Source organism: Kryptolebias marmoratus, linkage group LG11 (assembly GCF_001649575.2).
Source record: "Kryptolebias marmoratus isolate JLee-2015 linkage group LG11, ASM164957v2, whole genome shotgun sequence".
NCBI lineage: Eukaryota > Metazoa > Chordata > Actinopteri > Cyprinodontiformes > Rivulidae > Kryptolebias > Kryptolebias marmoratus.
In genome coordinates this window covers 20,667,337-20,691,063 of record NC_051440.1, presented here as the reverse complement: position 1 = coordinate 20,691,063, position 23,727 = coordinate 20,667,337, and the positions used below count along the sequence as shown (strand labels likewise).

The 23,727-nt window shown below is 42.4% G+C and overlaps 1 protein-coding gene across 1 annotated transcript; it reads left to right on the top strand.

The window, feature by feature from the left end:
* Positions 1 to 1,201: 1,201 nt before the first annotated feature.
* Positions 1,202 to 22,401, top strand: ccnd2a (cyclin D2, a). Its single transcript, XM_017419041.3, has 5 exons — positions 1,202 to 1,416; positions 2,606 to 2,821; positions 5,009 to 5,168; positions 12,757 to 12,905; positions 18,546 to 22,401. Exons 1-5 carry the CDS (start codon positions 1,222 to 1,224, stop codon positions 18,717 to 18,719), a joined length of 894 nt encoding a protein of 297 aa, XP_017274530.2. The 5' UTR covers positions 1,202 to 1,221; the 3' UTR covers positions 18,720 to 22,401.
* The last annotated feature ends 1,326 nt before the right edge of the window (positions 22,402 to 23,727 follow it).

Genomic DNA, 23,727 nt, shown 5'->3' with positions numbered 1-23,727 from the left:
TAAATAAATAAATAAATAAATAAATAAATAAATAAATAAAGCAGCTGGCATATATTATTTGACTGGAGCAAAGCTAATGAATCTGATCTTGGTGTTATCTTTAAAAGAAGATCATACAAAAAAGAGGGGGGGGGGCAAACTGGCTAAAATTTCCTAGAAAGCTATCTCATAACCACAAGCAGTTTGTGGCTGCTAACAAAAAAAAGTAAGTTGTAAGACCATGTGTGTCCGTGCGTGTGTGTGTGCGAGCGCGTGCGTGTGTGTGTGCGTGTCTTTGTGGGCTGGTGAGTTGTGTCCTATCCGTGCAATCTCACACGCGCCTCAGTGCAGTACTTAAGGCTGCATGCACTAGTTTCTATGCAACATGTTCTGCACTCATGTTCTCTGGCAGCGCTCCAAAAAGCCAGACAAGTTTATTAACATTAATTATAATATTATTACTACTATTCAGAAGAAGAAGAAGAAACAGGGGCTTCTGGGCATGTTAATGCAAACACATGCATAAGTCGTTTTCACAGAGGGTAACTTTGTGCACTTCACCGAGAAATGTTTCAGGCAGCTTCTTTAAACAATGTTGCAATTATTAAATAATAATGAAATCATTCTTTCACATTTAGTCCCTAATCACCACAAGTCAATTAAGCATCAACATAAATAAAATGACCTGGATGCATTTGAATATTTGCAGTTTGAAACATTGTTCCGACGCTTTAGTGCAGCCATGCTTTTTTAAATCACATTTATTGCGGTTTAAAATCATAAAAACTTCTCTAGGATGGAAAGTTTTAAAGGAGCTGCTTCCATTGTTCTGCGTCTCTTCGACAGCAAAGAGACTCCTGGAGCCAGAGCTGGTGTCCAGGACAGACAGAGGGACAGGGGGACAGTGTTACGTCTAGCTCAGTCTAATGCATAAGTGCATTGCGTCAGTGGCGCATGCAGAGCAGGCTAGAAATGCGCTAGGCGGATGAAATAGAGGCGCACTGTGGGGAGAGAGGAAAAAAGTTCTCAACAGGAGAGGCAGGACGACTCACGGAGCCCCTGCAGTCTCACTTTTTATGCCTCCAAAAGACTTTTCCTGCCTTCTTTTTTTACATGTTTTGCCCCGCAACACTGTTCTTACGCTTCCGAGAGGAGAATTACTACTTTTTTCTTTCTTCTTTTTTTTTTTTTTTTTTTTTTTTTTTTTTTTTTTTTTTTTACTTAAGCGAAAGCCCCAGCACTATGGAGCTGCTATGCCTCGAAATGGACACCAACATAAGAGCTCGTCCCGATCCGAACCTCCTGTGCGATGACAGAGTCCTGCAGAGCTTGTTGACCATAGAGGAGAGATTTCTGCCCCAATATTCTTATTTCAAAGGTGTCCAGAAAGATATTCAGCCGTTTATGAGGAGGATGGTAGCGACTTGGATGTTAGAGGTAGGACTACAAACCCGAAGCAGAAACAAGTCCGCTTATTTCCGTACTCGACTTTATTAAAGCCTCTCGTTTTCTTGCTTTAACCTTCAGAGCTGTCTTTGCACTTTCTGAATATTTGACACACCGACTGTAGCCCGTTTGCTTTTTTCCTTAAAGATCCTCCGACTGTGCCGATCGCTACATTTACTTTTCATTTGTTAAAGTCCGACTCCGGAGGGCTCTCCGTTTCTGTCGGGGTTTTTTAAAGCCATTGTCGCAATAACAGCGTTTGAACCCCGTCGGGAATGACAGATGAGGGTCTTATGTGTCCAAAGAATACAAACCTGAGCAGAAAAAGCGCTGCAAACATTTTAGGTATCAATTTGAAATGTCGGAAGGGGTGAGGGCCTGAGCCGTCCTTCGGGTCTTCCTCCCGTCGAAGTGACTCACTCCGGAATTATGCTCGTTTTTTTTGACTCGGTTAAATATTTGTAAACAAGACCCGAATGTAAACAAACCTGACCCCTCGAGCTTTATTTTCATGTGAATATTGTCAGAATCCGACGCACCGGAGATTTTTAATTAATTTTTGAAATTATTATATTGGGTCGGCGGTGACGCACCTCGGCTCAAGCAGTGGCGACTCGCCTCTAATTTTGACATTTTATTCATATTTACCCTTCATGGCTTTGGACAGGAATTGTCGGTTATGATGTGAAAGACGTTGCTGAACATTGTCATGTGAAGAAATCGTGTCTGTGTAATTTATTTATATTTTTAAATATTTTATGAAAATATGACGACGGAAGAAAAAGCGTGTTTCCGTGTGCTGTGCTGTCGGGAGGTTTTTTCTTTTTTTGGCTCGGCTGATTGTGACTTGAATTCATTTCTTGGTGAATGAATTGCAGGAATGTAACTTTGTTGATAACATATGTATTCGAGACGTCTTTTTTGTCATTATTTGTAAAGAAATTGATTTCGAATAATGTTTGATGTCGCAACCGGTTTGGGTTGGGCCAAATTCTTGGCCGGGCCCCAACTATGTGTGTCACCGAAATTATATGTGCTCCTTATGTGATCAAGTCTTTTGTTTCATTTTACCATAAAAGTTTTCTATACATCCAGATTTCTTGGAAGAAAAAAAAATAAGTCACGTGACCGCAAGCGCCGCAAACCCTCATCACTGCTGCTTTGTGTCTCTTTTATTCAGGTTTGTGAGGAGCAAAAGTGCGAGGAAGAAGTTTTCCCCTTGGCCATGAACTACTTGGACAGATTTTTAGCAATGGTACCCATCAAGAAGTGCAACCTGCAGCTGCTGGGAGCAGTGTGCATGTTTCTTGCATCCAAATTGAAAGAGACTCGTCCATTAACTGCAGAGAAGCTTTGCATCTACACAGATAACTCCATTAGACCACAAGAGCTGCTGGTAAGCATCAGTTGGTCAAACATAATTTCTTAGAGTTCATGTTGTCATCATCAGCTGGTTCTGCCCTGTAAAACATGTCTGAAGACATCACTTGTTTAATATTTATTTTACATGCTGTGTGCGCATTATAGGCATCCAACTCTGACGCATTTAGCATGAGGGGCTGTTTTCATTTCACCGAGTCTGTTTCCCACTCTCCACCTTGGGCTTCATCTTCATCAAACGAATGCGCCACGGTGAATTGTTCCACAAGAGCTCCTCTCTTTTACTGTACAGAGACCCTCCTGAATTCACTGCCCTTGCAGGATGTGGAGTGGTCTCTATCGCCATCTAGTGGCAGATATTTACACAGAGCAATGAGGTCAGCTGAACTGCAGCCAAAGTTCTGACTGTGTTCCTGTCATCCGGAGGGGGGGGAGAGACAGAAAATTTCAGATGCCTTTTACAGTTTAGCTTTCATCCAAAAATAACCATAGATGCACACATTTATTATATTATATCACGCCTTGTTATTGTGGATTTGCACACATGCAGTATTTGCAGCGTGTGGCTATAGGCAAACATGTACATATAACCAGATGGATTTTTGGTTTTTCCATTTGAGTTTGAGAAGACTTTTTTATTTTCTTAATGCATTTGATAAAGCCTTATTATCTTAACTGCTTCTAAGAGGGCAAAAAAAATTAATTAGCACAGTTTTAAATCTGATAAGTAAGTAATTCCAACTAACTCTGTGGTGCTACGTAAACATTCCTCAGTAAACTACAGCCAATCCCACCCATGTTGTGAAAGAGGCTTCATATTATGATTCAGACGAGGTTGATGGTTGTAGGGTTGCTTTGCTGCCTGACTGGTGGTTCTAGACTCTTAGCTGATTGCTGCAGGGTATTCAAGATCCTGACGAGCCGCCATTGGTTTCTGGAATGGTTACTCTTTTTTTTCCTTGCTTATATGTTCTCAGATCTATAGTCTCTATAATCAGACACTTAAAACAAAAAAACAAACTAAAAACTCTTTGTGTTCAGGCTGAAGACAAAGCTCTCAGTCCTTGAACTGGTTCGCTGAGGCCTCGTCTCTGTGTTCCTGTATAAGGCAGCATTTTGGCTGACATGCAGATACAGGAAACAGAGATCAGCTGCTCAGGGCATGTGATCGTTTTTGGTGCTCATCTTTGGTAACAATTTCTTGTAAAGTGAACCGCAATCTTACAAAGAAGGTGTGACCAGAGGAAGGCGGAAGCAGAAGGAAGTGGGTGCCTGCCTGCTTACCACTCTGTCAGCATAGAGTGGTTTGTTAGACACTTGGTCTATATTGTAGGCTTAGATATTGCCTGTTGGCACTGGCAGCAAAGGTTTTTCTGTGATCAAAAGGAAAGCAAAGGCGAAAAAAAACCCCGCAATAATCTGTTCAAGCGTAGAGGGTTTTTTTCTGCAACTACCACCTTATATTAGATGTTTTAAAGCAACATTTTAATAGTTTTAATGCTTCTGACAGAGAGGAGATCAGGTCACTTTAATCAGAAATGTAAAAGCAGTAGCAAGGGTAGCCATGTTGAATCGCCTCATGACTGAGTCTGTGTTGTGAAGAGCATCCATAGTCACAAGCCTGCAGCGCAGAATGAAACCAAGACTTTTTTCCCCTAAATTAGTCACCTCCTTTAGGAAGTGAAAGTATGAATATGTTATGAGAAGAGTATACACTCAACTGTGTACGCTGATTAATCAAAAGCTCTGTTCTGTAGACAAGAGACAGTAATCTGTCAGTATAAGAATATCTAGTTTTAATCATTTTCAAAATGAAGAGTTAGACATTTTAAGAGGAGTTTTTCAACGTTTACTGCTGATCTTGCTCAACAAATGCAGGCTTCCTATCCGTTTTCACTCCACACTCACACAGTGGAACCTCTGGTGGGCCTCTTTAGGAAAGTCCCCAGATGCCAGACAGACAGATGAGAGGGAGAGAGTGCTGTGAGGTCACCTGGGTTGGTGGCGCTGTTGGTATTTTTCTGCTCCAGGCCCGGCCAGGCACAGGCTGATCTAAAAGCAGCGAGGCTTCATATACCGCCACATTTCTGGTCACTTTAGGGAAACGTAAGGTTTTGCAGCTTTGTGCAATCCGCCTAAAATGTAGTATTGACTTTTTCAGTTATTGCATCTGCTCTTTACTCTCTTTGCTCAACCTCTTCAGGAATGGGAACTGGTGGTTTTAGGGAAGTTGAAGTGGAACTTGGCAGCAGTGACGCCGAACGACTTCATTGAGCACATTGTGAGGAGGCTGCCGCTGCCTGAGGATAAGCTGGCACTTATACGGAAACATGTCCAGACCTTCATCGCCCTCTGTGCCACAGGTAGGACATAATAAAACCCAACTGGGTTTGTCTGAATGATCAGGACAAGCTGCACCAAGAAATGTCCACACAGAGTCAAATGTTGCCTTGATGGCATCTTTTTTTCTTCTTCTTCTTCTTCTTCTTCTTTCCTTTTTGAATGTTGCAAGTGACAACGATCAGTGAAATACTGCCAGATCAAACCAAGCAAGCGATAGCGGCTTGCATCAACATGCTTTCTCATCTTGCAGAATATCTTAATCGGTGGGTTTTTCTCTATCAGGTCTTTCGGTGACACGCTTCAGCTGTTCCGCTCGGAGATGTGCTTAGGGGCCAGTCACGGTTAGCTGCATCTTTACTTATTACCTCTGATCTGTGAATACTTTCATTGATGATATTTCACATTTAGGCTCTAAAGCTCGACACCCATCATCTGTCTTCTTCCAGGCTGGTATGTAGTCCTGTTTTAGAGGTGTATCAGTGGCTTCCAGAGCATCCGGTATCACTTCAAAGTAGGTTTATTCTGGTTGAAGGACATTTCTGTGTTGCACATTATTGAGAAGAGGAATGGACATGGTTAGAGGCAGTCAGGCCATTGTCTTGTTGTCTTTCTGCTCTTGAGATGAGTTATTCCCTCATGATCAAGCATTCGGTCAGTAACAGGAGGGACAGGGAACCTTTAACTTGATACAGTTGTCAGGTTGGGGGATGCAGAAGAGACCAGGGAAGTTTGAGAAAACAGAAAAATTTATTTTTTTTCTACTATTCTAAGACATGTCGTGTTCACATTTCTTTACCCAACCACCTTCCTTTCTTACTTTTTTTTCTACTTCTCAACCTTCCCCACCCTACAGCTAGCTTTCCCTTGCTAAGATTCTTGGTAGGGAAATTTGCATCACCTCCAGCATGAAGAAGGCAGAACTGATAAGCAAAGAAAACACCTAAGCAGTTTTTTTTTTCCTTTACTAAGTGCATCCTTACTATTTAATTACAAAAAATCAGATTAGTTGCCTCATAGAATATATATTTTGCATGTGCAGCAACATGTAATTGCCACCTTTGTTCAAGTTGCATGAAATTAAAGCTACTCGTTGCAAACTATATACCTGAAAATTTTTTAAAAAAAAAGTTATAATAAACTTTATAAAATGCCATTTGAAAGAGTTTACTCCTGTAGTTTTCCAGATATGAAAATGCAGGTATGCACTCAATGTAAACAAAGCAATTGGCTAAATCCACTGAAAACCAGATGAAAGCTACATTCGGCTGTCTGCTAGGTGGAGCGCCATAAAAACACAGCTGGGCATTCAAAAACACGTGACTTTTTACGAAACTTCTGCCAGACCGGTAAGTTTAACACAGTTTACCTGTTTTCAGTTTCTTGTCTGGTCTCCGTGACTTTGCATGAAGTACCTTTAAGCTTTAAGTCTCGCTCGAAGACGAACAGGCATCCTTACAAAACCAAAGTCACAACAGTACCATTTGGAAATCCTTCCACTTTCTCTGTGACCTCCAGCAGCAGCTTTTTTTTTTTTTTTCCTGTGGGCCAGAAGCAGGAATGCTAACTGCACCCCCACATGGGAAGCAGCTCCTTATGCTGCCATCATTCAGAGGATTGTGGATATGTAGATGAATAGATACAGGGGAGGTGGCAAGTACCATTAACTTCTGGTTTTAGTTTATATGTTTGAGTTAATTAAAAGTTTGGAATTAATGTTCCCATCTGCAAAGCTTTGAAGAGGAAAAGTTGTTTTTTTTTTTACCACGTCTCAGTTTTCTTCATTTTTAACTCCCCAAAGCAACATTGTGAAAGCCTCAGCGCACACTTTGTCCTTAATTGCTTCAATGAGGCAGTGGAAGTAAATTTATGAGACTCCTGGAATCATCCTCCGAGTGTGTATCAAGAGAGAGACATTCTGGAGATAGCTCCGGATCAGCAACGGGTCATTCTATCTGTGTGTGTGTTCACCTCAGACTTGTATCCAGGCAAACAGAATGTGAGGGCAAAACAGAGTGAGTCAACAATTTAGTGCATCTGAAGATCTCGGGGAATTCGAAACCCCATTTGTGGGTCGTTCCCAGCCATAAATCTTCAGGTTATCTGGTGAGAATGCTCCTCGAGACATCCTCTGAGCAGAGTTGAGAAGGTGAAGACAGAGCAGAAGGAGGAGATCTCTCAGGAGGATTTACATGTGCAAAGCAGTCTTCAGCGGGTCACCTGTGAGCTTCCTGTTCGTATGTCCTCATTCAGTCCACCCACTGAATGTGAACTGGAAAAGAAAATGCGCATAAAACCACGGCTTTCTGTTTTCCAGGGAACAAGCGAGAGAAGTGGAGAATAAGGCCTCTCATTCCTCCGCTCTTTTGATGAAACAGTTCCGTTCGGGCCTCTCGGTGGGATTCTGTCAGGTGGCGCGGGCTGGCTCTGTATTAATTAATAACATTCGTTGGCCCATTCAGGACTATGCAAATGGCCTCGGCTAGAGACTGAGAGAAAAGAGACAAAAGGCCTGGCCCTCACATTTCATATGCAGAGCCATGTGAGGGTCAACGCTGCAGGGCCACTTGATAGGAAACACCAGCGTTTCCCTCAGGCATGCCGCCGGATAATAGCCCAGAAACAAGCTCATTAAGGGAGATTATCAACCTCCATTCCTGCACACAGACACCAAGCACTCAGAGCTTCCTCTTCCATTCTTAGTCAATGGAGCTAAAGTGGGAGAATGGACTGGGGGCATGGGGCAGACAGATGCACCACAACCTGTCTGTGTGGGTTATTGAGCTCCATCTTCTTGCCATATTGGCGGGGATTATAGTGTATTAAACGCAGGATCCAATAGCCCTCCCAGTAATGGTATGCCTGGATTTGTGGCAATGGTTATTGGACTTGATCAAAAGAAGACTCTGGATCGGAGCCAACAGTGATCTCCGAAAACGAGTCCGTTTTCCTGAAGGACTAAATGAAGATTCTGCTACAAGTTGGGATCTTAATAATGAATGATTTTAGGAACTGATTACCCCTTACTCTTTTATCTTTTGAATAGTATTTGATTACTGATTTCTGGTATGTGGAAGTGTCTCTGAACTATTGTGAGAAGTAACTTGATCATTAACTGGTTAGTTCCCCTCCAACAAACTAATGATTCACCAGCTAACAAACATCAGAACAGCCAAGCCTGTGTGGGTTCACTTTCTCTTTTGTCTTCGCAATTTGACAGAAGATTCTTTCTTTAGGTGCATGTTTGAGCTTGAAATTTCCTTCAAATATTCCCTTATTATGTGCATAAAAATAAACCTTTCAATTGGTAAACTATTCAGTTTGCATAAATTAACAATACCAATATGAATATTTTTATAAATGAGCATTCAGTCGCTCATTTTCTCCCCAAAGACAGTCGTGATCTACTGGAAACAACTGTCTGTTTGTTAGCTAAATAACTCATAGATTACTTGATGGATTTTAATGAAACTTTCAGGAAATAATCATTAGATGTTGATCTACAAATAATTAATTTTTGGAGCCAGCCTCATTCAAGATGGGCACCACAGCCTACTGACCTTACAAAACACAAAAATGTGTGTGCTTTACCCTGTAAGGTGTCATTGTCATTCACAACAACAAAGCACTTTGGATCGCCTTGTTGCTTAAAAGTGCTATATAAATAAATTTCACTGCACTTCACTTCTCACAACACATGCCATATCCCATGAGACTATGCATACTGTTATTTTCAAGGTCTGACTATAACGCTGTCATTTCTCAACATAAGATAATCTTAGTCTAAAACACTGAAATGAGAGGCGATAGATGATTTGCATTCCTTGTGATTCTAAGTAATTTAAACCCCTTTTGTCAGGCTCAAAACTGTCTATTTTACTTAACCTGTCAGGGCTCTGGACATTATGGTCTTGACACTTGTGTTTCTCATCCACTAATACAAAAGCTGCAAATCTAAAGCTGTCATCAGTCTGGGAGATTTTTTTTGTTTTCTAGACTCCTACATGTACACAGATCCCATAGTTCATACTTCAGTTCTCCAGGTAAATATGTCCAGTTTACAGTGACTACTCCGATTCTGCCCTGTTTTATTTTAGCATACAAGTTTTTTGGTCCAGAGGTAGGAGTTCCCCTTGCAGCTTCCTCTCTGAGCGGCTCCTACATGAAGAATCCCTCCGGGCTCTGCTCAGCATTCACAAGATGATGATTCATCTCAGATGTGGTCAATGAAAAGGTCTTTACTGGTGTTTGTTTACATAAAAGCCCATTCATGTTTGATGAGTCAGAACCTTAACAAATTAGCTGCCTCCTCCTATAAATTATCATTTCTCCACACGCTCCGCCGATGTGAGGATTCACGTCCGGCCTGGCTGCAGTGGCCGCACATGAACTAGGAAGAAATGTGAGAGTGTGTGCTCAAAAATGTGGGATGAACGGTGAATCATCCAGTGGCATGTCCCGAGTTTCTCCTTTCAACCTCGCTGGTATAATAAACGCCGAACTATAAATACTGATACCAGCTGAGTCACACCAGAAATATAAAGAGATGTTATGTTTGGATGCTACCCTTATCCAACCAAAGAGGTTTAAAAATCCTTTTTTTTAAGTTCTGTGTGTTTACTTTGGAAGTGATGTGAACCACAAAGACTATCTAGTGCTTGGTAGTTTTACCTGGACATTTTTTTTACGAGATCCAAGCGTCTGGAGTTTCAAACTGTGTGCTTCTCAGCTCTGACGTTAACACCTCGAGGCTGCAGCTGTGGCGGTGGGTTTGATGGAGAAAATAGGAAGTGAGAGCTATCAAAGAATGATGCAATTAAAAAGGAATTCTGTTTTCTGGCAAATGAGTAGAAATGAGTGACTCAGAGTCTCTGGAGTTTTCTTTTTTGTCAGTTTCCAGAGTGGCTGTTTGGAACAAGAAGCAACAGAATAGGACAACTTGCTAAATCAAGTTATTGTTGTTTTTTCTTTTAATCAATCGTTCTTTTTGTCCCCCAATTGAGACTTTTGTTGTAAAGAAGCCACACACAGACACACTTTCTGAACTCTAGCCCCCCATATAATTTATTTTGATACCTTGTTTTGCAAAATAGTGAAACAAACTCATGGCAATTCTAAAATTATGTTTGTTTATAACCCTAATCAGTCAACGGGTCCTGGGTTTTCATGATGCTTCTCCTAAAGCAAATCAATACATGTAGAAAACAAGACCCTAATTTACAGCGCTGAAACGAGCACCGAGGGTGGGAAAAAAAAGAGTTTGGGCTTATTTTTTTCTTCTGTCTCTTGGGTGGGGTCCAACTTTCCAACTTTAATTAATTTACATTTTTAATGTGTACCCTGAGCATCGCAGCCACCCAGACGGAGTGTGCCATGTAGGGCAGCAGACTGGACTGGAAGCCTGTGGATGAAGTTTCATGGGGTAGAAAGACGGAGGAATGGAGACGAGGGGGCAAAGGCAGGAGAAAGGGCCATTGAAGGGGGTGAGAGCCGCGCAGGCCAGGCCAGCCAGCCAGCCGCTGCTCACAGGGAGCTTTCCATCGCAGGCGTCCCCACTCAGCTACCTACACTGTTTATCCTCAACATGAATATCAATGAGGGCCTCCTAAAATACAGCCATTATTCCCCCCACATGCAGCAGCCACCAGGCCCGAGTGTCAGCCTGCATCGGCTGCACGCGCTCGTCCTTGTTCTGCTACAGACCTGTCTTGTCTTGAGTGTGAAAAATCAGCTTGTTGCCCACTGCCCGCCACTCAGCTCTGGCACAAAACTACATCTGTGCTCTGTGTGTGTTGGTCTGTGTGTATCCTAGAACGCTCAGTCATTGGTGCATTGTCTCATTCATGTGCCTATAAGGTGTCTGTCACCTTGCTCACTGCACACTTACAGTAAATCCATGTATGCCTTTGTACTCCTACCCCTCTGTAGAAAGCTGCGGTCTTACAGCAGTGATGTAATGCCAGGGGGGCTTTGTGTTCGCTTTTCTCTTGGCTTGAGGTAGCCTTTAATAAATCGCCCCTTGGCAGAGACCCAGCAGCTAACACAGGGGTGTATAATAAGTTCATTTATTTGTCAACACTGAGCCCACAAGATGAGAAAGCGCCTGGCTGTGCATGTTAAAAAGGCAGTGAGGGGCTGCCTTTGCATCTATCAAAAGACCCACCTCTTTGATTCCAGATAAAAAAAGAGAAAGAAGAAAAATCTTCGGAGCCATCACACGCCTCTTGCTTTGCTATTGAATATGGCAATATGTTAATATGCAGGCTGCTGAGTGCCCCCACTGCCCACTCCTCTAACCCATAGGTGGCCGAGGAACAGAGAAATACTTGCAGGAAAAGGGGGATTGGATAAGAGGCAGGAGGTGAGGGTCACTGGAGGGCGACTCTTTTCTTCTTCCAAAACCTCAAAAGGGCCTGGACGCAGACTTAAAGAGTGATGTGCAGCAGAGATGTCTACCCCTCTCCCCTCTCGGTACGCCCACCACCTTCCTCCTTGTTTGCTTCCCGGTGACTTGTCGCCACACCGTCCATCCCTCCCTCTTCATCTTTCTCCCCCTGTCAAGCCCCCTCTGTCCCCCACGTCCAGCCGTTGTCTTTGTCCGGCCCGTCTCACTGAATTGGTATCAGCAGAGAGGGGATGGATGCTGCGCCTCTCAATTGGGTGAAATGAGGTGATGACTCTGGACAATGGAGTCACACTCTCCTGCCTTCCCTCTCACAGAACCGCCACTCTATTAATATGCTAAAAGATAGGAGGGCCGCCAATGCAAGCCTCTGCCTGTTGTAGCAACAAAGACTGGGGCATGTGTGCCATTCACGGGCCCTTTCTTAGCAGGCCATGTGTTATCCAAAAAGAAAGGTAGAAGTTGAGCAAGACATAAAGAGAGAATAGAGAAAGTAGTGAGTGTGTGTGTGTGTGTGTGTGTGTGTGTCTTTCCATGTCTGTCTGTCTCCTTGCACTCTCCCTCACTGTATGCCAGTTTCCTTGCCTTTTTGGGCTTCTGGCCCGTTCACAAGCTGTCTCATTTGCATTATGAATGACAGTGAGGGTAGCTAACAAGGTTATTGGTCTTTGAGACGCACGCCTGTGACCACACGTGGAAAAAGGACCTACAGCAGTGCGCATTGGCAAAGGCACTGAGCCTCTTTATTCCTCCTTTTCCAAGCGCTATGGGGCTTCTTTTTTTTTTTTCAGCGAGCACACGATTTACTCAGGAGATGGAAGAAAAGGGGCCGGGCTGGGGAAAGGGGGGACTGGATTGGGGAGCGGGTGAGGGAGGTTGCTTTTCAGCTCCTTTACAAGCCAAGTGAACCCTCATTATCCAGGCCCCTGGTCATTAGAGAGCACTGTGTTCAGAACCAGTGCAATAGAAAGGGTATTTATTAGCTGACTGCAAGATTACCAAATCATATTGTCTTGGGGTGGGATGCACGGTATCCACACTCTTCTTGTGCATCGAGTTCAATTTATAAACCACATCAGGTGAATAAAGAACCCTGTAGTAAATGGTTAACGATTAATTAACTGAACTAAAGATTTGGGCTCAGTCCTTTGCCTGAAAACAAGTTATTTACAAACTTTTATCTGAATTGGTATTTCTTTCTTCACCAGATTTTAGATTCGCCATGTATCCTCCGTCCATGATCGCCACTGGAAGCGTGGGGGCAGCGATCTGTGGCCTACAGCTTGATTCACCCGACCAGTCGCAGTGGGGTGACAGTCTGACAGACCTGCTGGCTAAAATCACCAACACAGAAGTGGTAAGCTTCTCTCATGTTCTTATAGACGTCGAGAACGCTTATATAGCCTCTCAGAGAAAAGCATTTTATCTTTGGTTTTGTGCAACAATAAAATCTGAATCATTTTGAAAACCTGGGTCCCAGTGCGGTCTTGGTAGATAGAGTTTATCAAGAAGAAAGCTGAAACTTGGAAACTTAAGGGGGATGTTTCTGAGTAATATTTGTATGCAGTCAGTAAATGTTGGTATCTCTAACATCAGTAAGGTATCAGTAAGTACAATTTTTACAGTAATTATGATTCAAAGCTGAATCAGCTGCTTTTTGCGCCAGGAGCTTTTCATCTCTGCAGCTGTTTTAACATCCACTCTACAGATAACTCATCTAATTACCACTAAAACATTTTACAACCTCTTACTGTTAACAAGCAATTCTGTTTTCCACCAAACCTGCTGTATCTGCCACGAAATCCCACGTTTGTCGAGGCTGTGCATTTGCAACACTAAAGTGAAAATGATGTCAAAACGTCGTATTCAGATTTGGCTTTCAGGAAATGTTTTAAAATATATATCTTGAAACCATACACAGAAATGTCTTCATTAAAAGAAATATTTAGCATGCTGTAGTCTGGTTTTCATGCACTTTACTCGGCCGTGTGCTGAACTTAAAGGTGGCGGGTTTCCTATTCTCTCCATCAATCTAATGTATAGAGTCCTCCTAATCAAGCAAAGTTTAGACCAGATACTGTACGTTATGCTCTGTCACCAAGGACAAGGCTGGCCGGGCTGTTGTGTGGCTGTCTGTGTAGAGTGAATGTTGCAGAGGTGGCTGAGTTAAGTCCAAACACATGCAGGGCCCCTGCTGACTTTAAGATGCCTGGCTTTCATCATGCAGATGGTAGAGCGCTTTCAGCTTGTTGAAGCTCACTGCAAGGGTGAACATGTGGACAGAGCTTCAGAAGACAGAGAAAATAACACTATGTTTATTATTATTATTATTATTATTATTATTATTTGTCTCTGCTAGGAAATTAGCTGTCTGAATTTGACTCGTGCAAATTATTCAGGAGCAGTGGGCAGCCACAGAGCAGCTCTCAGGGACCAGCTCCAGCTCTGAAGCCACTGGCTTGGCAGGAGAACTTGTAATACCAAACATGATGAAAAAGGCTTTTGGTTAGTAAGAGCAGACTTAATACAAACATTTGATTTAGTGTGTGCACAGTGCATAGGGAGCAGATCAGCAGGCACGACACTGATCCCAAACATCACTCTTGTCTGTTAAATGGTGTCCCAAAAGGAGGCCAAGTGGGAGAAGGAGGAGGTGGGGAAAAAAAAAAAGTTGTTGATGTGTGAAAAACACGCCAAGGGGGTGTCGTGCCTCCCTTGCGACAATGAGACCTGTCCCGTCTTCTCCTGCGGTCTGTAATGCATCACTACTGGAAAGCACGGCTCCCTCTGGTGCGAGTTGTGTGAAGTCTCTTTTAGCAGCTGAGGAAAAACAAATAGCTGGCCTTGGCTGCACAGGGCCTCAGTGTGTTTAGGTTGCAGGGTCTAAGACTTAGGGGGAATATAGAAACACATGAAGCAAAGCAGAGGGCATCCTTCCTAACTCAACATACAAATGAGAGACTTTAGTCTAAACGGCTAACAGGCCAATTAAAACTTCATATGGGGTATTAAGATGAAGGCAGAACGATAATGTTTTTGCCCTTCTCGGTCTGTGTGAGCACGTGTATTTATCTGTATCACCCACAACACATGCTCTAACACTTGAAGTCAACTCTGTCTGTTAGCAAAATAATCATTGGATGTGCATCTACAACTGATTAAATATTGGAGGCAACCTCATTCAAGATGGCTGCCAAAGCTAACTACTTTTGCTAACACAACAATCGCTGTAACTTACTCAAAATTACAGATACTGGGGTGAAGTTTACGCTGAAGTAACTTGGAGTCATACTTTGAGCATTAACACATGTAAGGAGATGTGGCTGTGGCAGCCATCTTGATTTAAAACTCATGTCATGAAAATCAGCGGACAATATTCATTCCTTCAATCAATGCTGGGTCTTTAACTCATTTTTTCTCTTTCTCTTTCTGTAACTTACACTAAACACATGACTTGGGAAAGTGTTTAACAAGTATAATGTGATGACAAATAGCCAGAGCAATCAAAGGCTTCAGTATGACTAATACGGCTGCTATTTTAACACTTATTCTTCCTTTTTTCCTATAAACACCCATCATTTTTCATGTGAGTTTGACAACTCATTCCACTTCGACCTCATTATTGTGATGAAACAAACCTTGTAGTGTATGTAAATGTGTGTACGCTTAATATAGTTAGTTTTGTAGAGTTGTGAGATGGCAGAACACCGCCTCGGCCAGGCAAAATCTGAAGCCAAAAGCAAGTTCCAACCCCTGCAGCTGCTGCTGCCAACAGCTTCATGGCCAGCGGCACCGCCGCTGGCATGTGTGGTATCCAGAAGCTGTGGTTTTCCAGTGGAAATGTGATAGGGTCGAGTCACCATCTTGGGTCACTTGAGGAATGCATGTTGCTTCACACACCTGATGTGGCCAAGAGACAAGCAGATGGGTCTGTGTGTGTGTTACAGAGCATTAAAAATCTGTGCAAATGCGATGATTTAAAGTGGAAGGCAGCTCCGTCGTGTTATTCTAACGTTTTTGACTGAAAGACTGAAGTGTGCAGCTTCCGTTTGTTCATGATTGATTAGAACAGGATATAGAGGTTAGAGAAGTGCAAGAGTTTTAGACCACCACTTCCTAGATTTTATTGTTTCGACACCCATTTTCTCTCCCATTCATAGTTTTTTCAGTCAGGGTCACACACTGAGGCATCAGAAACACATTTTCCCGTTTCTCCCTACGTTCCTGTTTTTGTACCTCCTTTTTCTCACTGCGGCTTTTATTACCAAAACGTTTGCCACCAAGATGTTATTTTGAAAGATTAACTCTAATAACACTCCCAGTGGCCTTCCGAGTTGGGATGTTTTGGCCAAAGGAAAAGAAAGGACACATTTTCTATTGTAGCTTGTAATTCTAGTCATGTGGCGTCTTTGTTTTTCCTGTGTCAGTCCTCCGATGTTTTGTTTTGAGATTCTCTGAGTTCTGTGTGTTTGTCTGCCAGTGTTTGTTTCAGCTGTCTGACCAGAGTTCCTAACACTGTCTTTTGTGGTACAGTCAGCAGTTAAAACACATTCCTTGGCTTCACACATTTCTTCCTTTTGGTTTTGTCTGTCTGCACGACTTCCCCCCGGCTGCCAGTGTCACAAAGGCCGCCCAGGGATAATATGCATGCTTTGATTTCTCAGAATGACACCCTGATGTAAAATGATGTATGTTTGAGCTGGAGCCAGTGGATGGCTGTGACTACAAGGGGAAACAGTGGTCACGTGTTTTCCGATTTTAAGGCAGCAAACACGATGCGATGCTGTGCCTCATGCAGTCAATTTATTCAGGCCTGGTGGCCGCCACCTTGAGCTGCTCTGAAAACAGCACTGATGTTTCCAGTAGTCACACACTGAAATCATTAAAGGTTCTCAAATAAAGCCCATGAGGCTTGGCATGGGATCCGAACTGCAGCTTTTTCAAGCAGCAAAGACTGGGGGAGAATGTCTTTTAGGAAGTGAAGGCATGCATTCTTGCGGTAAGACGCAGGCAGTTCCTTTACATGTTCTACGCTGCACTTAATTTTCTCCCAGGATTTGAGATTTTATGACCAATGGGGCTTATGTTGGTGGGAAGATTTAGTACACGCGTATGTGTGTGTGTGTGTGTGTGTGTGTGTGTATGTGCACCTCGTGTTAGCAGCTAACATCTTGAGATGTTCAGGGGACCAAAGCTACTCAGGTTCCCTCCACATTAGATCTGTTCATGGGGGAAAAGTTCTTCCAAAGACATGTGGATCAGATCAGTCCAACTTCCTCCAGATCAAATAAATCACCAAGGGCTGACATGTCGACTTACCTGAGCTACATCTGAAGAAATTAAAGCAATAGGATATTAAGGAAGGAATTACTGAAGATGTAATAAAATAAATGTCTGTGGCCAGACATAAGAAGAGGTTTCAACTTTTTTTTAAATAAAACTAAATCCCATTTAATGTTTTTCATTTGTACAAAACCTCAACAGTTTCCCACTGCTGACAGCTGCTTTTGACTTCTTTTTGACAAGGTATGTGCTTTACGCTGTAAGGTGTCACACCCTTTGCCCTCTGACACTGTGACCTGTAGTCGCTCAGCCCCGTTTATCTCCCTATAAGCGTTTCTGATGTGAGCGAGGCCTCAGCTCTCAGTTCATCAAGGTCCAGCAGCACCAGAGGCTATAACACATGCTCAAACTGTGGCCCATCAGGTTTAGATTAGCTGTAAATTTCTGAAGAATGTTTCCCTGCTCTTCGAGCGCTACACTTTCACCCATCTCCCAGCCCTGATCCCCACACAGACTCCTGCTGCTGTAAGGCAGGGGGTCATGCATGCGTGTGCATGTGCAGAAACCACGGCCTCCTTTGTCTTTTAAGATTTCACCACCAGAGAGCGGTGTTGACTCCGCACCGACTCCTGACAGGATCTCTCGTTTGTTTGGACTGCTGCAGCCGTGTCCTCTTACATGGGAAGTTCTTCAGTGACTACCATCGCTGTTTCTTTCCTTAAAACAGTTTGACCTTTCTGTGACACCCCTGCTAACAACCCATTCACTGCTTCTCCAACTTAACCGCCTCTCCAGAGAGCTGATCTCCCTTCATGCTCTGCTCTGCGCCCTCTCTCAACCCTTCATCAGAGTTAGGATATGAGGCCTCGGTGCTGCTGAGGGCCTCGTCTCCCAGGTGGATTCTCAGGTTGCCTCCGCAGCCTTTGATGGTGAAAGCTGAGGAGTTCAGGTCTCAGATGGATCCCCTGCAGGCGGGCAGGCACACAGACTGGCTCTCGTTAAAAAAGCACCACCTTTGTGTTCCCACAGGAGGTGGATGTAATTAACATAGCTTTAATACTACCTGTGTTTTCAGCTGCTGTTGTCAAGGCTACTTCTGTTTGGGTTTTGTGTGTGTGTTTGGGGATGGGGGAGGCAGTAGCATGCATCGGTATGTCTGCACACATGGAAGCACATGAAAGCTGTGGGGGTGGGATTCAGCACACAACCCTGGTGGGCTGAGGTAATGCTCAAGTCTGGCCTCTGTCGGAGCTCATATTTTGTAGTCCGATTGTCTAGAAAGTTGGTGATTGCTAGCCTACATTGCCCAGGGGTACTACAATAAGGCCCTCCATTTCTAATTCAGCAACTGCAAGCTTCAGGCCATGTCTACAGGAAAACAGCTTTCCCAAAATAACTTTTTTTTTTTTTTTGTGATTTTATAGAAATATTCTCGTAAACGCGACGCTCTTTCTAGGAATGTTTTCATCCATATCTCTAAAAGTGCAGGACAGTGTTGACTGGGCATCATATCAGTCCAAATCTGCTGACATCATGGAGGAAAGGGTTCTCCTCATGATGTTCAAAGGATATCAGGCTAAATTCATTACACAAGAAAGAAAACATAAAACAAGCCAGTGACAGCAAAGCAAAACTTACCATCCAAATGCAAAGATGCTGCCAAATGAGCATGCTAAAATAAATAAATTGGAACTCCTTTGGTTTTGCGTTGCAGGATGTTCTGAAAGAGTGCCAGGAGCAGATTGAGCGCGTGCTGGAGAGCAGCCTTCGTGAAGGGCGGCAGCAGCAGCAGCAGCAGCAGCAGACTCAGAGAGGCCCCAGTGGGAAAGGCCTGGACGAGCTGGATCAGTCCTCCACCCCAACAGATGTCCGCGATGTCAACTTGTGAACCAGCGGAGGGCACCATTGCACAGGATTTACAAAGAAAAAATACAAAAAAATACAAAAAAAAAATGAGTTGTGAAAAAAAAAAACTTCAATTTTCCTAAAAGCTGAAAAAAAAGAACAAAATAACAAAAATATTAGAAACACAAGCCCATGCTTGCTAGTTTTTTGTAGATTGTATTTTGATACAAAAAACACCTGCACATGACTTAGATTTTCTATAGTCTAAAAGCAACAAATTTGATGAAGCTCCGTGGTGCCTTGGATACACAGAAGGGAAGTCAATCATCTTTACACCCTGCCTTTGATTGTATAGTATGATCTTTAAGTTATATTTTAACCTGAGCTTGATGATGAGACTCTTACGGTTGAAGTAGTAGAAGCAGAAAAGAAACTGCGCACGCAGGATTGCAGCGGGGCTTACAGTTCTTATTTCCTCTGTTAGTGTTAAATGATTAGAGTTCAGTATAGGCTGGTGTAAGATGAGGACGTGTGTCCGAGCTCCCTGACCATCAGAAAACGTCCACGTGTTGAAGATGGAGCCAAGGAAACATTGTGGCGAAAGGTGGTGTGTCCTACTTCTAGGCAATAGCTGGGGATGATAATAATTAGTAGTAGCATTAGTAATTACTATTATGAATATCATCATTGGGCATATTTCGTAACTGAGTAGTAGATCAATAAGCTCCTTTTGTCAGGCTGCTTGTGGATGTTGTGTGCGTATGTGTTGCTGAGGATGACCGTGTGTGTTACATGTAATCCCGTATCATTATTAGCAGTATGCAGTCTATGGCGTCAGGCACTTGAGCAAAGCCATAGACTTTTACAGGTTCTTTGTGAAATGAAAACAGAATGAGTCGAAGCTACACATACTTTGTCAATCCTCATAACAGGGCATCTGTGCCGGGTCACTGCCTTCGTGCCTTCACGGTGTGCCGCGGTTCACCTTTATTACAAAAAAACCAGTGTGGACCGTGAACGAGACAGGAGAAGAAAGTTATGGGCAAAGGGACTTAGTTGTACAGACTTGTATCTGCCTCAAAGCATTTCACGTTTGCCTCACAGGTGATGTGAGGCGTATTACTGCCGTTGACGTGATGAAATATTACAGATACTTTCACCGTACCTACATTCTTCCTCTTGTTATGATGTCGGGTCGTGAAAGGCTGCTTGAAGTCTGAGCGGAAAAACATGTGAGAGCTGTGTCTTGATGAACGTTTTAGGTCAAAATCCTCCGTGTAAACTCAGCGGGGAGGAAAGGGCGTGATGGCGAGGTTAGGAAGGACTTAAAACAGCTCAGAAGTCACTGTGGTGGTACAGAGAGGGGGTGCAGGCGCATGCTGCTGTGTCGGAGATGTAAATGATATTTAGCCAATGGCTGTGAGATAAGTAACAAAAATAAAACCGGAAAGTTTGACATCTGCATATACGGATGGAGTTGACGTTTTGCTCTGGATGTCTGAAAACAAATGACCAGACGGAAAAGAAATGTTCTGGGTTTCCATTAACATGGAGATCTGCAAGCAGATCGTGAAAGGATCGCCTTTTTGAAGGGGTGGGGGTGGGGGTGGGGTTAGAGGAGGATTATATACTGTCAATGCATCTGGAGTCCCATATAGGGTTCTTTCCAGCTCCCCAATTTCAATGGCAAAGCACTTTGAGAACATGCTCCCCAGGAGATGAGTAAAATAAAATGTTGGCAGTGATTGGAGGTGAATGGGTAGTTTATTTTGTTTTGTTTATTTGTTTTTCCTCATTAGCCTTTTCTTTGGTTTACTTTGTAGGGCTGGTTTCCCAAACATCAGACATACCTTTTGACAAACAAGAAAAAAGGACATTCCGATATAAAATAAATAATAATATTAATACATTCCTGTTCAAGCAAATTCCAAGATAACCGGGGAGAGTTTGGACAAATAAAACAATGTCAGCATTCATGTTCTTCATGGGGTTAATTTGATTTTTATTTTTTTTATTTCCATTGTCAAGAATTGAAATGTTTGTTTATTTTTACTTGAATTTTATTTATCTGCGTCACAGCCACAGAGAGCCGCACGAGGCAGCGATGAGCTAAAAGACAGGGTGCTTGAAACATCCCGTATTTGCACGTTCTTTAAAGGGCAGCGACGGTTGCAACGTTAGACGCCGCACGAGTTTTTGATCCAAAACCACCATAACTGATGTGCGTGGCGGCGATCGTTCAGTTCTAGCATGGTGCTTGCTGTCCCCTGTGAGCTTTGCTGCTTTAAATCATAAAAGGGGGCCAGAAATACATTAGTTCAATCATATTTTCTACTGTTTTATTTTAATTTGACACACGGCTTTGCCACAACAAGGTGTCTGATCATGTTTCAAATGTTTTTACTGTGTCCTTGCTGAACGTGTGTCTATTGGTTCTGTAAAGAAAATGCGGGGATCTGATGTTTTTCAGTCAAACTGAACAATTCTTTGACACGTTTGCCAAAACATCCCCGGCTGAAAACCCGTTGCGACCCCTGTCGTTTTGCCTCTGTTAGCTCTCTTCCAAACTTTGTTGTGATTTTCTTTCCTGCAATTTATTGTTGCATGTGTTATATATTGACACCATAAATCCATTTGTTTTTGTTTGCTATATTTTTTTTTTTCGGGGCGACCAGACCCACAAGAGGGTTTTTCTAGGATTTAGAGATACTGTATTCCAAAGTAAAGAGAGTACCGAGGAGGAGGAGGTGTGAAGACGTCAACAAAAAAAAGTGTCAATATTTTATTGTCTTTGTGCGCTGCTAATAGCAATGACTTTGTTTTATTATACAAAAAAATAACATTACCTAGTCATGATGTGTCACTTGTGTGCTGCTATTTTATAAACGTTTGTATTATAATAAAATTATTTTACTGCTTTTAAGAGAGACATCCTGAAAAACAAAGTAGATGGTGATAGAAGAACATGCGATGAGTATTTGACTGGAAATGTTTTTTGTACAGTTAGATAGCATATTTCATTTCCCCTCTTCTTTTTTTTTTGTTATCTATTTTGCTGATCGTCTTCAGTCACATTCTGCATCAGTGGTATTTCCAATACCTCAGGATTACTGGACAAAATAAAACACAAATCCATTGCATATACCTCTGCAGCGAGGGAGCCTGGAATGGAGAAGAAAGAACCCATTGAGGAGTGTGAGAAAACCCTTTTTACTGTTGATTCCCACTGTTTTAGTAGAGCAACAACTTCCTCAATGAGATGGGAAACAGGAAATATGCAAGGCTCCCATTTAGACTTAAACCATACTGGAGGGAAGAGAGGGGCACGATACAGTCACATTTTCTTTGAGGGATTTTTTTTTTTTTTTTAGTTCAAGTGTGTTTGCTTCTGTCCGTGTTGGTGCTACATTTGTGTTGTGGTCCTAGAGAGAGAAAAACCATTTCCCCACGGTGGCCAAAGTCCAGTTTTTTTGCTTTATGCAACCACAATCACAATGAATGTCATTAAATATGGACTCTGTATGTGAGAGAGTTTTGTTTTGGTCTAAAATGTGTTTTCTGCACCACTGAAGCTGCATCACATTCAGTGATAAATATCCTGATATCTGGAAGCTTCAGTGGTGTGTGCACCCCGCCTCCCTCCATTATAACTCATATTGTGTACCTCAGATGTCTGTTGCACAACCTCTGCTCAATAAACTTCTGCTTTAAAGGGTGTGACACCACATCAGCTCACTTTTTTTCTTTCCCCCCCTTGTGTCTGCATTTTTCTTCAGCCGTGCCTGGTCGTCTCCGGATCAGTAGTTCGGGTGGTCTATATCTGTGAGTCGGAAAAGAAAACGCGGCCGCTCCGTTTCTCAGAGGTTGTCGAGTCGAGTACAAACACTGCAACAGTTCAGCAGACAATGGTGATGAACATGAGACAATTTCCAGAAGAAAAATGGTATTACATGTAGATATTTTAGGGTTATTATCACACATCATATAAAGCATTTTCTCTGTAATAACCAGTCAGGTTCTGATTCCTGTGAGACAAGGAGCCTCTTCAGTCAGGACTTTATTTGAAGTCATGCTTTTTTTATTATCATTATTATATTAACTTTTTAAATACTGTCCTGATCTTCTGATGGTCTGCCCAGTCCCACTCTGAATACAAAAGATTTAATTTTCTGAAAGTGTTTTGGATCTTCCTTAAATACCATTTGATCCTGAGTTTGCCTCATTTTTACTTAAAAAAACAAACAATTTAATTTCTGGCATCTTTGATTTGTATTACTCCACAGTCTAAAATGTATAAAAGTCTGGTTTGATAACATTTTATAACCTTCGTTGTAGTGTTAAATATTTGTTTTGTACTCCCGCGATTTTACAAGGAGGATGAAGGGGATATGATTGTTAAAAGATCCGAAAATAAACAAGTATCTAATTTATTAGAGTAGTGATTTGATTTTACATTTGCTGCCCCTTTAATGATAGTTTCTAGCATATTTGGGCTTTGGGTTGAAATAGCAAGACTTTTCTCAAAAGAAAAGACTAATTCGGTGTGAATTAATCTGCCTAAATCATAAGAAATGTTATTGTCCAACAAAATCTTTTGCATTTTGGCCATAACGTCTGAATCACTTCAACTGGAACTGTGGAGAGAATCATAAAAACTTCAGGTATCAGTCAGTGTTTGTGAAAATCTCTTTAAGGGTAAATAAATAAAGCTACTCATTATAAACTATGAAACCAAACATAAAAAAGGTCATCCTGAACACTAACAAACGGAGTTCGATAGAGTTTACTCCAGTAGTTTTCCAGATATACTGATATGCAATTCTGAAATGTGGGTCCACATTCAATGTAAACAAAGCATTTGTTTACATCAACAAATCTGAGCGTAAACGCACATTAAAACATCAAAATGATCAGATTTCTCTGTCCCAAACGGCTCCTCCGTAAATGTCGCTGTTGTTGAACTATTCTTCAGTCACTTCGGCCGTTTCTGTAGGTAAACAAACCTACATAATGGTTCGCTGACAAATTTCTTAATTTAAGGACACATTAAA

What these genes read in the sequence shown, in the direction of transcription:
- ccnd2a (XM_017419041.3), top strand. Translation starts at nt 1,222, where the DNA reads ATGGAGCTGCTATGCCTCGAAATGGACACCAACATAAGAGCTCGTCCC. An exon ending in CATCGCCCTCTGTGCCACAG is followed by an intron (nt 5,169 to 12,756) that starts GTAGGACATAAT and finishes TTTCTTCACCAG; the next exon opens with ATTTTAGATTCGCCATGTAT. An exon ending in AAATCACCAACACAGAAGTG is followed by an intron (nt 12,906 to 18,545) that starts GTAAGCTTCTCT and finishes TTTGCGTTGCAG; the next exon opens with GATGTTCTGAAAGAGTGCCA.